This window comes from Nematolebias whitei, chromosome 13, assembly GCF_014905685.2.
Source record: "Nematolebias whitei isolate Nwh7 chromosome 13, NemWhi1, whole genome shotgun sequence".
NCBI classification, from domain to species: domain Eukaryota; kingdom Metazoa; phylum Chordata; class Actinopteri; order Cyprinodontiformes; family Rivulidae; genus Nematolebias; species Nematolebias whitei.
In genome coordinates this window covers 33,636,130-33,650,699 of record NC_056510.1, presented here as the reverse complement: position 1 = coordinate 33,650,699, position 14,570 = coordinate 33,636,130, and the positions used below count along the sequence as shown (strand labels likewise).

The following is a 14,570-nucleotide window of genomic DNA, read 5'->3' as shown; positions in this document are numbered from 1 at the left end:
CCCCCCCACCCACCCCCCCCCCCCCCCCCCCCCACACACACACACACCGTGCATGTAAAATTCAGTAGTATTGATTATCCACATATAATTTAATGTACATTGATGAATAAAACCCCAAATATTATATATTTATTTTTGTATGTCTTTCCATGATAAATTATGGCAAAAAAGTTATATTTTAAAAGAATACTTCAGTTGCAAACCAATGATCATTTAAACAAAGAAAAAATAAGAAATTATAGAGAACTAACCCATCATATTCATCAAGTTTGCATTCCTTCAACACTGAGAGAGAATGACCCTTCCTCTCAGTCACTGGAAAGACAAACAGACAGACAGAAGGAAAGACAATTAAAGATAGAGAGAGAGAAAAAGGGGGAAGGGAGAGGTAAGCAGATGGAGAGACACTGAGCTGGACAATAAGTGTTCATGCATGTGTGTGGTCAGAGGAACACAAGCATGTTTGATAGCAGCCAAAAAAAAGTGGGACAACGGATATCACACCATCTGCTGAGAGGAGGGAGAGGAGAAGAGTAATCATGAGAAAGGAGGTGAGGGTAGAAAACAGAAAAGAGAAGAAGAGAAATCACAGAAGAGGAGAGGAGAAGACAGGAAGTCATGTCCCTCTGTCACAACAGATGGGCTAAGCTCCGCCCCTTGTATCATGTTACCTAGCGACTAAAAACTGCCATTAGCTCTGACCTTTGGACCTGAACATGCAAGCACACACGCACAGATTTCCACATTAATTTTTTTTACATAAAAAGAGAGTAAGGCTTTACTGTGGTTGTACCATCTTTAAACAACACAGATGACAAAAACTAATTAAAACAATTTACCAGTGGATTTTTTTTGTTTGTTTTTGGTAAATAAACAGGTGTATGAGCAAACCAGTGATGTCGGTGCGAATTTCAGCTTTCTTAAAAAGAGGAGCCACGTGTTCCCTGTAGATATGAATGGCCTCCTTCTTGTGGCTGCTGGGGTTGATGAACACCTTCAGGTACCTTGGACGACTGCTAAACCCTGGGTACACACAAAACACCCATGAACAGTTGGCATCAGGATGTGTCAACAGTGTTCAAATAAGCTCAACAATTATTTCGGTAGTAAAATTATAACTTTAGCAGGCAACACTGCAGAGTCTAGATCACAGGGACACAGCCAATAAACCTGTGGACATACGACAGGTCAAGATAAAGGTGTGAATACATGAACAAACTTGTTTTCTACTGACAAACATATAGACCTTAAACTGTGTCCTTTCCTGATTTATGAAGAATACATAATCCAGAATGATTTGTTTGTTTTCCTTGACTATACTCTTGCACAACAAGAGATACTGAGGCAAATAAAAGATCAACAAATGCTAGCATACAAATTGTACAGTTGTCTATGGAATGAGTGATGCCTAAATCACAAGCAATATGATACAAGTTAAGACACTTTCTGTGCAGACTGTGAATGGTAGTTTGTGGAGCTATCCACCTGTGATCAGATTACCAAGACGAACATTGTAAACACAAGTGTAGTGAACTAAGCCTCAGGTCAAATCTGGCCCTGAGGGCCTTCCTGGGACAGGAACTGTCATTTCATTGATTTGAGTCCAGAAACACAAAATTAAGTTCATCCAGAGACTTTCTAAGTGTCCTGCACTGATCAATTGAAAGAACACTCTCTTTTTTATTATCATTACTATTTTACAAATGTCTTGATAATCAAAAGTGTATTTAGTTCAAATCATTTTTAAATGTTGAAGTGAACTACTCATTTTAAATCAACTGTGAAACAGTATTAATGATTTTTAATCCTCATTCAAAGTAGAAATCTAGTTAATGTCTGTTACAGAGTAATTATTCATTTTCTTGATCTTCTGTCTGAAACGAGCAAGTTGTGATGTCGGTCAAAAGTCGGAGACAAACGCAAACAAGTTTATTGGAACGAACTGTCATGTTTTTAAATCCTCTCAGACGTAAATAGAGAAGCTGGCACCTGTTTCCTCCCATCTCGCCTAAACATTTCTCTGTCTGTTTCAAAAACATTTTTCTGTCTGTTCCAAAACATCTCACTGTTTTTCTGACTTCTAGTGACCTCTTACGTCACTAAAACCACACCCCTGATTGGCTCTTTCAGCCAATCAGGACTTCCCAAATGAACCGGAAACAGAACTCTTTAAATGTCGACACTTCCTAGTTCCAAGAGTGCAGTTCAGTTCGGAGAGCAGAACCGAACAGAAAAGTTGCTGGAGAGAACAAGAAGTTGCAGACATGATCCGAAGTTCTTCCGAGTCTCGTGGGGATTATGGAATCTTCCACATCTGAGTGGAACCTCTGACGGACTCACAGCTCATGTGAGTCCACCCGTGAGGTGAGCGTGGTGTTGAACGAAGTACCGTCACTACTTCGGACGATTCTCAGCTGTTCCTACGGAGACGCTGGAAAGGTAGCGTTAAATGGAACTCCGTACCAGTGGAGACATCTTCTACAAGGTAAAGAGTCGATTTCCACTACCGAAGTGTACCGAGGTAGAGCTGGGTTCAAAAGGAGGGTGCCGTTCTTCGTCGACACATTTTCCCTCACACATCTTTTCTCTCCATCTAAACTCCCTCATTTCCCATCTTTAAAACTCTTCTATCTTGCCAGTAAATCATCCAGATATTTTCATAAATGTCTGTTGTATTAATTAAGCTGTGTTATCGCGTACAATCAGAATAATCACGTGTACAATGTTTGATGTTAAACTTTGATTCTGTTAATAAATGACCGCATTCATTTTGATGGGTCAAAGAAACTTAACGTCTCACGTCACTGATTAAACCATCTCCCACACAGTATCTCTGTCACATATCTGTCAAGTAGCTCGAAAAAGAGAGAACCTGTTTAAATTAAGTATAATATCAGGTACTTGAACTAGTCCAGATATTATAACGTGTAGTGGAGCTCCGAAGCTAAACGAAGCTAACCGACCTATCTCACTACACAAGACAACAAGATGAACCAGTGTAATCGCATCCATCCTGTAGCTCTAGTTTTACCCAACATTTACAATTGTAAGACAATTGTAGCAACAATAAAAAAAAAGTTTTTACTTTGTTTTTATGTATCATTTATATAGGTACTGTATGTGCATTATTTTTACTGTATAAACTCGATAAATTATCTGTGAGGAGAACAGGTGGAAGAGAACTTGGAGAGGTGGTGGTATGCACTTGAAAAAAGAGGAATGAAAGTCAGTCGTAGTAAGACAGAGTACATGCGTGAATGAGAGGGAGGCCGGTGGAACAGTGAGGCTACAAGGAGCAGAGGTCACAAAGGTGTAGGACTTCAAGTACTTCAAGTTCTTGTTTATTAGACAGTGGTGAGACCAGCTATGTTGTATGGTCTGGAGACAGTGGCACTGACAAAAAGACGGGAGAAAGAACTGGAAACGGCAGAAATGAAGATGTTGAGGTTCTTCTTAGGAGTGACAAGGATGGATAAGATTAGGAATGAGATCATCAGAGGTACAGCACAGGTTGAACAACTGGGAGATAAAGTTAGAGGGGTCAGACTGAGATGGTTTGAACATGTCCAGAGGAGGGACGGTGGGTATATTTGTAGAAGGATGTTAGAAATGCAGCTACCAGAAAAAAAAAAAAAGGAGATATATGGATAGAGGACATGGATGTAGTTGGAGTGAGGACAGAGGATGAAGAAGCCAGAGTGTACTGTACTTCTCTAATGTTTGTATAAAATCAGCATCTGTGTATAAAATTGATACACAGGGACCCCCCCCCCCCCCCCCCAACTCACACACAGTGCAGTTCATCATTAGGCAGATTTAGGAACTGCATTATGAATCCCTAGAGACCAGCTCAGATCGATACACACACCAGCTCCATTATCCAGCTCATGACTAATCTGCTCCCAATAGGTCATGACCTTGCACTGCTAATGACACCACATTCATACACAAAGTGCACCTCCTGTCTTCACTCCTTAGTTCTGACCAGGTTCTCCAGAGATCTCGTAAGGATCCACCCAACACCTCCACAGGCCTCCTAAAGATGCAAGAAGCCCACTGCTGTAACAGAAATGCTGCACAATATTTCTGTAGTTGATGAGAGAAAATTGAAATAGAAACTGGATTTCTACTCTACTCTGAATGTCTATTCTCAGATAATACATATTTCTTGTAGATAAAAGATACAACAGTTATTTGCCCAAGAAGTCTGATAAAGGAGTTATGATGGCAGGAAGGTGCTAAGATTAAATGGGTGATGGGAGAACGTGCAAGCCCAATACCTAAAGGAAAACACCAATACTTAGAAAAGGACCACATTGCTGGGAGGCAACAGTATTAACCACTACACCATTCTGATGCAGGAAACAGGCCACATGTATCATGAAGGACCCCACTCACCAAGCACACACACTTTTTGCCCTGCTCCCCTCAGGCAGGAGACTGAGAAGCATTAAGTGTAGAACCACTAATCAAATCCCAAATCATTGCTTCAAACAGTCATAATCCCCGTGTTCTTTTTAATACCGTAATTTCCATTTTAAACGTGCCTCGGTCTGCCAGCATGGAGGCCTCCGTTGACATCTGCAACGACTTTACCAGATACTTTGCTGATAAGGTAGAGGTGATTAGGTCATCCATCCTCCAGTCCACAACTGACCCCTCTGTCTTTGTCCCTTGCTCAGCTGTCTTCAAACAGTTTGAACCCATTTCACTCCCATTTCTAAACAAAGTCGTTGGTCAGATGAAACCCTCCGGTTCCCCTGCTGACCTCATTCCTGCGTCGTTTTTCAAACAAGTTCTACCCACGATTGGACCCTTTGTTCTTACTATTGTAAATAGTAGTATTGTGACAAGTGTGGTTCCCGATGTTTTCAAACATGCAGTAGTTCATCCGTTAATTAAGAAACCTGGACTTGACCCTTCGACTTGCTCAAATTTCAGACCAATCTCTAAACTTCCCTTCCTGTCCAAAATCCTGGAGAAAATAGTTTTCATTCAATTAAACAAGTTTTTGAATGAGAACACAATCTTCAAAATTTTGCAATCTGGTTTTAAGCAACTCCACAGCACTGAAACAGCATTAGTAAGGGTTTGTAACGACATTATGATATCAAACGATTCTGGTCAATTTGTGGTACTTGTACTCCTGGACCTTACTGCTGCTTTTGATACTGTTGACCACAGCATCCTTATATCACGGCTGGAACAGTGGGTTGAGATCACAGGTGCTGCACTAGAATGGTTCCGCTCATACCTGAGTGGCAGGAGTTTCTGTGTCAAGGTTGGTAATAATATATCTGCCTCATTACCTCTTTCTTGTGGGGTCCCACAGGGTTCGATTCTTGGACCCCTTCTGTTCTCACTTTATTTGCTCCCACTGGGGTCCATCCTGAGGAAACATGGTCTTTCATTCCATTGCTATGCTGATGACTACCAGATCTACCTGCCTGTGAAACCAGCAAGTGTTTGCTCCATTCACCCTCTGTTAAAATGTCTGGATGACATTAAGGCCTGGATGGCTTCAAATTTCTTAAGTTTTAACAATGACAAGACTGAAGTCATTGTTTTTAGCCCTAGCTCAACTGCTACCACTGATCCTATCAACCTGGACTCTCTTCAGCCATATCTGAAGCGGTCTGGTAAAAATCTCGGGATGGTTTTAGACTCTGACTTCAAGTTTGACAAACAAATCAACTCTGTTCTGCAGAAAAGCCAGTGTTGTCCAGACCCGACCTTGAGAAACTAGTCCACACCTTTGTCACGACCTGATTGGACTATTGTAACGCACTGTATGCTGGGATCAGCCAGGCCTCCATTTCACGTCTTCAGCTCGTCCAGAATGCTGCTGCTTGGCTTTTAACCAGAACTCGTAGGTCTGAACATATTACACCAGTTCTGTCCTCCCTTCACTGGCTCCCTGTTCGTACGAGGATAGTTTTTAAAATTCTTCTGTTGACCTTCAAATGCCTAAGGGTGCATTCACACTAGCCCTGTTTAGTCCACTTTAATCGAACTCTAGCTCGTTTTCCTAGAAAGTCTGGTTCGTTTGGGGAGGTGAACGCACCATCGAACTCTGTCACAGAACAAAAAGGCGAACTCTGGCCCGGGCTAAAACCTAGGTCTCGGTCCGGTAGAAGTGAAATCCAGCGCAGTTCGAGTACAGTGTGAATGTAAACAGACCGAGCCCCGCTCCGCAGGGTAAACAAACACGCATTTCTCTTACCTTATATATGGAGCCGTCAGCTGCCTTGTGTGGAAAAACAATATTCTCCATGGTCTTCTGTCTCATCTTCTGCTCATGCTAAGTCCATTGTAGTATGTCAGATTATGCTGTATGTCAGGACAGCTTTGCTGGGGACACACTACTAATTAATTATTCTTAAAGCTAGTTCAAGCACAAAGAATATTAATTGTTTAATTACAACGGATTCTTTTCTTTTTCAAGTTAAATTTCTGCCATGTGACCGAGATAACTGTGAGTGGATTGTTTAATCAGTGACATGAGATGCCATTTTATCTTTGACCCATCAGAATAAATGCGGTCATTTATTTAACAGAATCAAAATTTAACATCAAAACATGTACACATTGATTTGCTGATCTGTTTCTGATTAATAAACTTGGCACGCTTTACTAACAAGACAACAGAACATTACTAATCGAGGCCGATTCACCTCTGAAGGCATCTCGTTTGATTTACTGGCGAATAGAAAAGTTAAAGAGAAGGAGAATAGAAGTTTAAAGATTTAAAAGGAGGTTTAGATGGAAGCTATGTGTGAAACCAGAACTTTGCACCCTTCCTCCGACATCCCGCTCAGCTTTCCGGTAAACTTCAGGACGTGCAGCGACTTTATTACCTTAGATGGGGGATACCTCCACTCCGGAACAGAAGTCCATTAGTACGATCCCTTTACAGCATCTCCGGTTAAAGTAGCTGGGAATCTTTAGAATAAATGCATATACTCATGAGGTACTCGGTTCCATCGAATAAGCTTCCTTAGAAGTGGAGCATTTACTGCTCGGGTTGAGTGCACAGCGATGCGAGCGGTGACTCCGCTAAATGGAGGGACCCCTTGGCACATGGTCCCATCCATCCGCTGCTTAAGTGAGACTCATCTCTGACTGAAAGTTCCAGCAAGACTTAGATGAGACTAAGACTCGTGAAGACTAAGACTGAAGACTTAGCCCGAAGACTTAAGACGCCGACTGAGTTCCAGCACTGAACTCCAGGACTGCACTTCAGGACTGAACTGAGTTCCAGGACCGAACTTAGTTCCAGGACCGACCTGAATAGTTCCACGAAGTGTTCCTTTTAAAAGGGTATACACTTCCTGTTACGTGGTACTTCCTGATTGGTTGAAACAACCAGCAGGGGGGTGGTTCTAGTGATGTCAAGAAGGTCACTAGAAGTCAAGAGACAGCAGGAATGTTTACGAACGGTTAGTACAGACAGAGAAATATTATGACGAAGTGGGACAAATGCAGGTACCAGTTGAAGTTATTTACTGTCTGCTAGTTTTAAAAACAAGACACTTCGTTCTAATAACTCGTCTCTGTTTGTCTCTGACTTTCGACCGACATCACTAAATGCACACTTACTTCGTAAATAGGCATTTAACTGTATGATCAAAAATCTGCTGAGGTTTAAAAATCATTAATACTGTTTCACAGTTGATTTAAATGAGTGGTTCACTTCAACATTTAGAAATGGTATGAACTATACACACTTTTGATTATCAAGACATTGTAAAATAGTAATGATAATATAAAAAAGAAGAGTGTTCTTTCAATTGATTAATTCAGGATACAATTAAATAGTCTCTTGATGAAATAATTTGTATTTCTGGATTCAAATCAATGAAATAACAGTTCCTGTCCCCTGAAGGGTTGGGGTGTTCAAAATGACCCGAACACAGAATTTCAGGAGCACTTCACCTTAGTATTAAAGATTTAATTGAGACAAAGTTAAAGTATGCAGATATTACATATAATCAGAATGCAGTCTGTGGAACAAAGTCAGAGTGAACCTTGCCTGGTGAATCAGCCTGATGTTTGTTCAACCAAACTTTGTGTCTGAGCGAGATTTATAGATTTCTCATGTCCCGCCCTTTCGGGTTCAGACAGACTTGTGATTGGATGTCAAACCCTCTTGATAGTCCGAGTGACACCATGTTCAGCCACTCAGGAGCAGATCTTATCTCCATGGTAACCTCCGAAGGCCGCAAACAGCCTTCGGCTCATTCTGCTACTGATAAGGGTTGATTTACGAGCTTTGTTTTGGAACGCAGGACACTTACTCTGGCTTTCGTCTGTATAGAGTTTTAAAACACGTTTTCTGTGTGTCTGAACTATTATTAATGTGAGGGCATAAATACTCAACCTATGTTAAGTATAAAGTATATGAATGTTGTGATTTAGCGTTATTTATGTTAATCAATGTGTGAGCAGTGTGTATCCTTAGCACTTGTGAGATTATATATAACATGAAGTAAACACTTTAGAATTTATGCAGGCCTGTAAATATAGTTCAAACCCTTGAATTCAGACACGCACACACCTTGTAGAAAATGTATCATTTCACATCATCAGAGAAATGTCAAGGCTTGTCAAAAGATATAAAAAGATATAAAATATATCAAATCCAACACCCCTGAAGGTCTTCAGAGACAGGTTGAGGTCGGAGGCCTAGTTCACTACACCATTTTTGAAAAATGACAAAATATAACTCCTAAAACTGCTAAAACTTGATGCCACTTCGTTTTTATTTTTATTTACAGAAGAAGAAGAAGACGTGTCTTCAGAGGTTTTTGTGTAGTTTCTTTCAGTAGTTCTAGGTGCAGCGCCCCCACAGGCGAGCGGGGGAATAGGTTGGTTCAACAGGTTGGTTCGGCTGCACAGTGAAGTGTGAATGCAAACGCACCAGCTCAAATGTAAACAAAAGGTCATGAATATTGGTCCCGAACCGAGTCTACCGGACTATCTGGTGTGAAAACGACCTAAATGGCCTCGCACCCCTTTACCTCTCTGAGCTTCTGGAACCTTACGTTCCCTCTCGGGCCCTGAGATCATCCGATCAGCTGCTTTTGGCTGTTCCAAAAACAAGACTGAAGCTCAGAGGAGATCAGGCTTTTTCAGTCATGGGCCCAAAACTCTGGAACAACCTGCCCCCCAACATCAGGCAGGCCACCTCCATTCCTCACTTCAAATCCCTGCTTAAAACACATCTGTTCTCGCAGGCATTTCATACAGTGTAAATTGATCTAGTGTTTTTTAATCTGTGACGCTATGTTTTAAATGCTTTTTATTAATTCTTCAGTTATTATTATTAGTGTATTCTATATATATATTTATATATTTTTCTCTTTAATTTACTCATTGATTGTTGTTGTTGTTGTTAAGCACTTTGATAACAGCTTCTGTTTTAAATGTGCTCTATAAATAAAGTTGACTTGACTGACTTGACCACTAGACTGAGGAACAGCTTCTACCCTGAAGCTGTTAGACTCATGAATCTCTAACCAGAATAATCACTGTGAAAAATCACATCATGTTGCTGCTGATCTGTTTCATGTTGCTGTGTTCATTCATACTCATCTGCTCACACAGACTCATGTTCATGTTGTTCGACGTATTGTTTCTTATGCTACTAGTGCTTAGTGTATTTTTAGTTAACATTTTTCTTAGTTCACATCTTAGAGTTTATTACTGTTTTCCTTTTACATTTTATATTTTTGTTGGATGTAACTGGGACCCTGTGTACACAATTTTGTTCCACCACATGTACCACATGTGGTGTGTATGACAAATAAAGAACCTTGAATCCTTGAATTCTGCTGCCTGAAACATTGTTTTAATTGTCCAGACAGAAACATAGAACTTTTGGAGGAGCCTGGTCCCCAACTCCACTATCTGCCTAAAGAGTTTAAAATATGTACCATATGTTGACATTATACTAAAACTTATCAGAGTCAGAGAGTCAGAGTCAGAGTTTCTTTATTGTCATTCGCACCTCATGTGGTACATGTGGTGGAGCGAAATTATGTACACAGGGTCCCAGTTACATCAAACAATAAAATGTAAAAGAAAAACAGTAATAACATCTAAGATATGAACTAAGAAAAACATCACCTAAATATACACTGAGCACTCATAACATAAAAACATTACGTCGAACATCAGCACAAACATGAACATGAGTCTGTGTGAGCAGATGAGCACGCATGAACACATCAACATTGAAACAGATCAGCAGCAACATGATGTGATTTTTTTCACAGTGATTATTCTGGTTAGAGATTCATGAGTCTAACAGCCTCAGGGTAGAAGCTGTTCCTCAGTCTAGTGATTCTACACTTAATGCTCCTCAACCTCCTTCCTGAGGGGAGTGGGGCAAAAAGTGTGTGTACTGGGTGAGTGGGGTCCTTCATGATACAGGTGGCCCTCTTCCTGCATCTAGAGGTGTAGATGTCTGTAATGGTGGGGAGACTGACTCCAACAGACTTCTGTGCAGCCTTCACCACTATCTGCAAAGCTTTTCTTTCTGCAGCTGTGCAGCCTCCATGCCACACGTTGATGCTGGAGCACAGGTTGCTCTCCACTGCACACCTGTAGAAGGAGGTGAGGACTGAGCTTCCCAGACCAGCTCGCCTCAGCTGCCTGAGGAAGTAGAGTCTCTGATGAGCTTTCTTGAGCAGGCTGGTGGTGTTGTTGCTCCAGCTGAGGTTGTCATTCATGTGTACACCCAAGTACTTGTAGTTGGAGACCACATCCACTGCAGATCCTCTTATGTTCAGGGGGGGTGTCAGTGTTTTTGTTCCTTCTGAAGTCCACAACCATCTCCTTTGTCTTCTTCTCCTTTGTCTTCTTCTTCTTACTATTTAATTAAAGAAGAAAAATATAGTTTGGGCTGCAATTAACTGGTGACCTGTTCAGCCTATCTCTGATCCTTTGACCTCTAGGAGAGGCTCCCATCTCCCAATGACCTTGATGAGAACAAACCAACTACAGAAAACAAGTATAAGGGATTACCATGAGGTCTAAATAAGCCTTACTGCTTCTGTGTCTCTAGTGATGCTGTGCTCTTGCTATCTCCTAAAAACAAAGTAATATGAGAAGATTTCATTCAATTTGCTGATAAGTTTCTCAGGAACACATTGACTTAAAGATGTCAAATATACATTAGATTATCTTCCAGCCTCAGTCAGTGGCATGTTGCTATGGTACTACTGAAGGGTTACCATGGTAAAAAATCCCAATGTTGTCAAGTAGGAGTGTTGAATTTCTGACAGAGGACATAAGGCCAAATGGTGTTGACAAAAACAGAGACTTCATCTGAAGGTGGTGTCAATGTCATGAACTTGAAAGGCTTAATCATTTACTCGTTTAAAAATCATGAGAAAAAATTACTGGAAAATACTTTTGTGTTCAATGCAAAACTATTTCAAAATATTATAAGATGTGACGATATTTTGGATTACAAAGTAACTTGTCAGTGGAAAATAAGTACTTTTAAGCAGGTCTGGATCGATACTTTTTCAAAAATAAATATTTGTTAATTAATTACAATATATGTTCAAGACTCCCAAAATTTTAATAAAGTTTATGAATAATTTAAGGCTTGCTTTGGATTATTGTGGAGCTGTGTGTGCCTGGTATAGGGTCAGCAAAGAAGAATAAGCATAGTCTCAGTAGAATAAGCATGAAGTGCAGTGTTTCTCTTTACTCTGTTCAGGAACAATCTTGTGGTCAGAAAAGTCTTTGGGAGCTCTAATACTAGTCGTTTCATTCATTCAACCTTTATTCAGACAGATAAATCACACTGAGACTCGAAGACTCATTTACAAGTGAGACCTGTTTAGTTATAGTATAATTTCACCTTTAGGCCTGATTAGGCAGACTGATCCATTCAACAGCATCAGGGCATTTGTGCACGAAAAGACCAAAACTATTGTATATTTGGACTTTTTTAAACTTTTGATCATATATCGTGTAGACCCTAAAACTATTGTATAAATACATTAATTATTGTGTATCTGCCAATACTGATACGGACAAGATTTGAAGTCAAAGTGGAAACACCTGAGCCTAATGATGACTGGGAACTGAAGACTGGGTGGAGCTGAAGCTGAGAAGCAGAACTGACTGGGGGAAAGGAGTGGCAAGGAGAAAACACAGGGAGGCAATGAAACAAACCGAGCACTAAAAACTGAACCAAACTTCACAAGAGAAAAAAACATGAAAAATAACGTAAATAGAAGACCAAACACTGAAAAAAGACACGACACAGGGATGGTTAAGATAAAGAGTAGAATTGCCACAGATCACAATGTTTGTGGTTTCATTCAGTCCATACGTTATTTTGAGCAGAAAGCTGGTAGATGGGGAAAAAAAATCACTGCAGAATGAATTATAATGAATGCAAGGAGACCTTTATATTCCACCTCTGATATGATAAATTATCAGTCACCCCTCCTTGTTTGATTTGCACTAAAACACGGTGCACAAACATTTGACTTCTACTGAGTATTGAATGTGTGCTAAGCTAAAATAAATGTATGGTTCTTGACAAACCAATACAGAGCCATCCTAAATATAAAAGGGAGGAAGAGAGGTGAGCAGTCTGCTTTCATCCAGTCACTATGGATACACATAAGTTTACTGACATAATAGTTAATGTGTAACACACAGCTGTGTGCATGTTCACATATAAAAGGGCAATAAAACAATATACGGAGACATTAATAAATGCCAATTAAGAAAAGTTATCAATCTAAGAGAGCCAACAAATTGCACTGAATATTCACTTGGTCATAATCTCCCATCCTGAGAAGCACATTGGCAACAGTAGAAAGAAACAATTCCATTTAGACAGGAAAAAACATCCGGCATAACCAGGCTCAAGATGGGCAGCCATCTGCCTTGACCGAATGGGGTTAGAGGCAGTGGTGGAGAAAGTACTCAAACACTGTACTTAAGTAAAAGTACAAATAAACAGACAAAAATGTATTCTAGTAAAAGTAGAAGTACCACATTAGCGTTTTTACTTAAGTAAAAGTAAATAAGTACTTGTTTTTATAATACTTAAAGTATTAAAAGTAAAAGTACTTGCTGAATGTATTACCTAATGCAATGGTCTACATATCTTTAAGTCTGCCTACCATATGTATATTTTCTGTAATACATTAATAGTGTTGAGCCATTTTAATGAACAATGCTGCAGATAATACAAGTTTTTACTGTGTTTAGTCTGTGACACAGTTCACACTTGGACTTATGATTCTGTGCGTCAGAATTTCAGGGATGACGTGCAGAGTTAAATGTCATTAAGCAAAATAAGAAAGAGGAATGATTATACTTTTGAAAGTTTCTATTTAACAAAACGCAAAACCAATGTGTCATTTTAACTGCAGTAAACACGTTTAAGTAAAAGTTATCTGCCTGAACAAAAGGGGCATTAGACACAACTTAAAGGAATAGGCACTGATCATTTCCACTGATATTTCAACTCCAGTTTGTCATCAACTCTAGTTAAAATACTTTCTATTCAACCTTGTAATTGTAGGAGTTGTGCTTTCCCTGGTCTCTGTCTCCCTCTAGTGTTCTATATTTGTCTGCTCCCCCTCTGATGTCTGCACCTGTGATGTTTCACAGGTGTTCTGTGTTAGTCTCGCTGGTGTGTGTATTTAAGTCTGTTTGCCTGCGTCCCTCATTGTCTGGTCATTGTCTCACGGTGATGCCTGTTACGCTCCTCGTGTCCTGCTCCTCGTGTCCTGCTCCTCGTGTCCTGCTCCTCGTGTCCTGCTCCTCGTGTCTTGCTCCTCGTGTCCTGCGTCCTGTCCCATGATTTATGCAAGTTTGCTACCCCGTCAGCCATCTATATTTTGTAAATAATAAATTATTGATTTATATTTTTTGAGTCTTGCCTTCCTGCCTGCACCAAATGGGTCTCCTGCCGAGAAATCGTCACAGAATGACCAGACCAAACCAAGACCCAGCAAGCAGCCCGACTCTCACTGCTCTGTCCCTGGAAGACAAGCTGCGGGGTCCTTTTAGAGACTCTGAGCCTCCAGCTACACCCCCGGCGCTTCCTCGGTTCCTGCTCCTGAGGGTCTCACAGCTGCAGCCCCTGTGGTCGCTCCCATGCCTACTACAGTCCCTGTAGTTTTTCCATCTTCTGCAGCCTCTGCATCATCCATGCTGTGTGAGCACCCAACCTGTCCTGAGCCCACAGACTCAGAAACGTCTACTCCAGATCCTGTTGCTGCTCCGAGGGGGTCCCGGCGGACGCTCCTCACTTCCCCTGTTCCAAGGGGGTCCCGCGGATGCTCCTCACTTCTCCTGCTTTGAGGTGGATCCCACGCTGCACGCAGCCCCCGAGGTGGATCCCACGTTACACGCAGCCCCCGAGGTGGATCCCACGCTGCACGCAGCCCCTGAGGTGGATCCCACGCTGCACGCAGCCCCCGAGGTGGATCCCACGCTGCACACAGCCCCCGAGGTGGATCCCACACTTCTCATGCTCCAAGGGGGTCCCGGCGGACGCTCCTCACTTCTCATGCTCCGAGGGGGTC

General features: G+C 41.2%; 1 protein-coding gene across 1 annotated transcript in view; it reads right to left on the bottom strand.

Moving 5' to 3' along the window:
* The window catches only part of cerkl (ceramide kinase-like), a 388,098-nt gene that overhangs the window by 216,999 nt on the left and 156,529 nt on the right, over positions 1 to 14,570 (bottom strand). Inside the window, 2 exon segments of the mRNA XM_037687069.1 lie at positions 252 to 315; positions 892 to 1,023. Coding sequence (XP_037542997.1) covers positions 252 to 315; positions 892 to 1,023 — 196 coding nt within the window.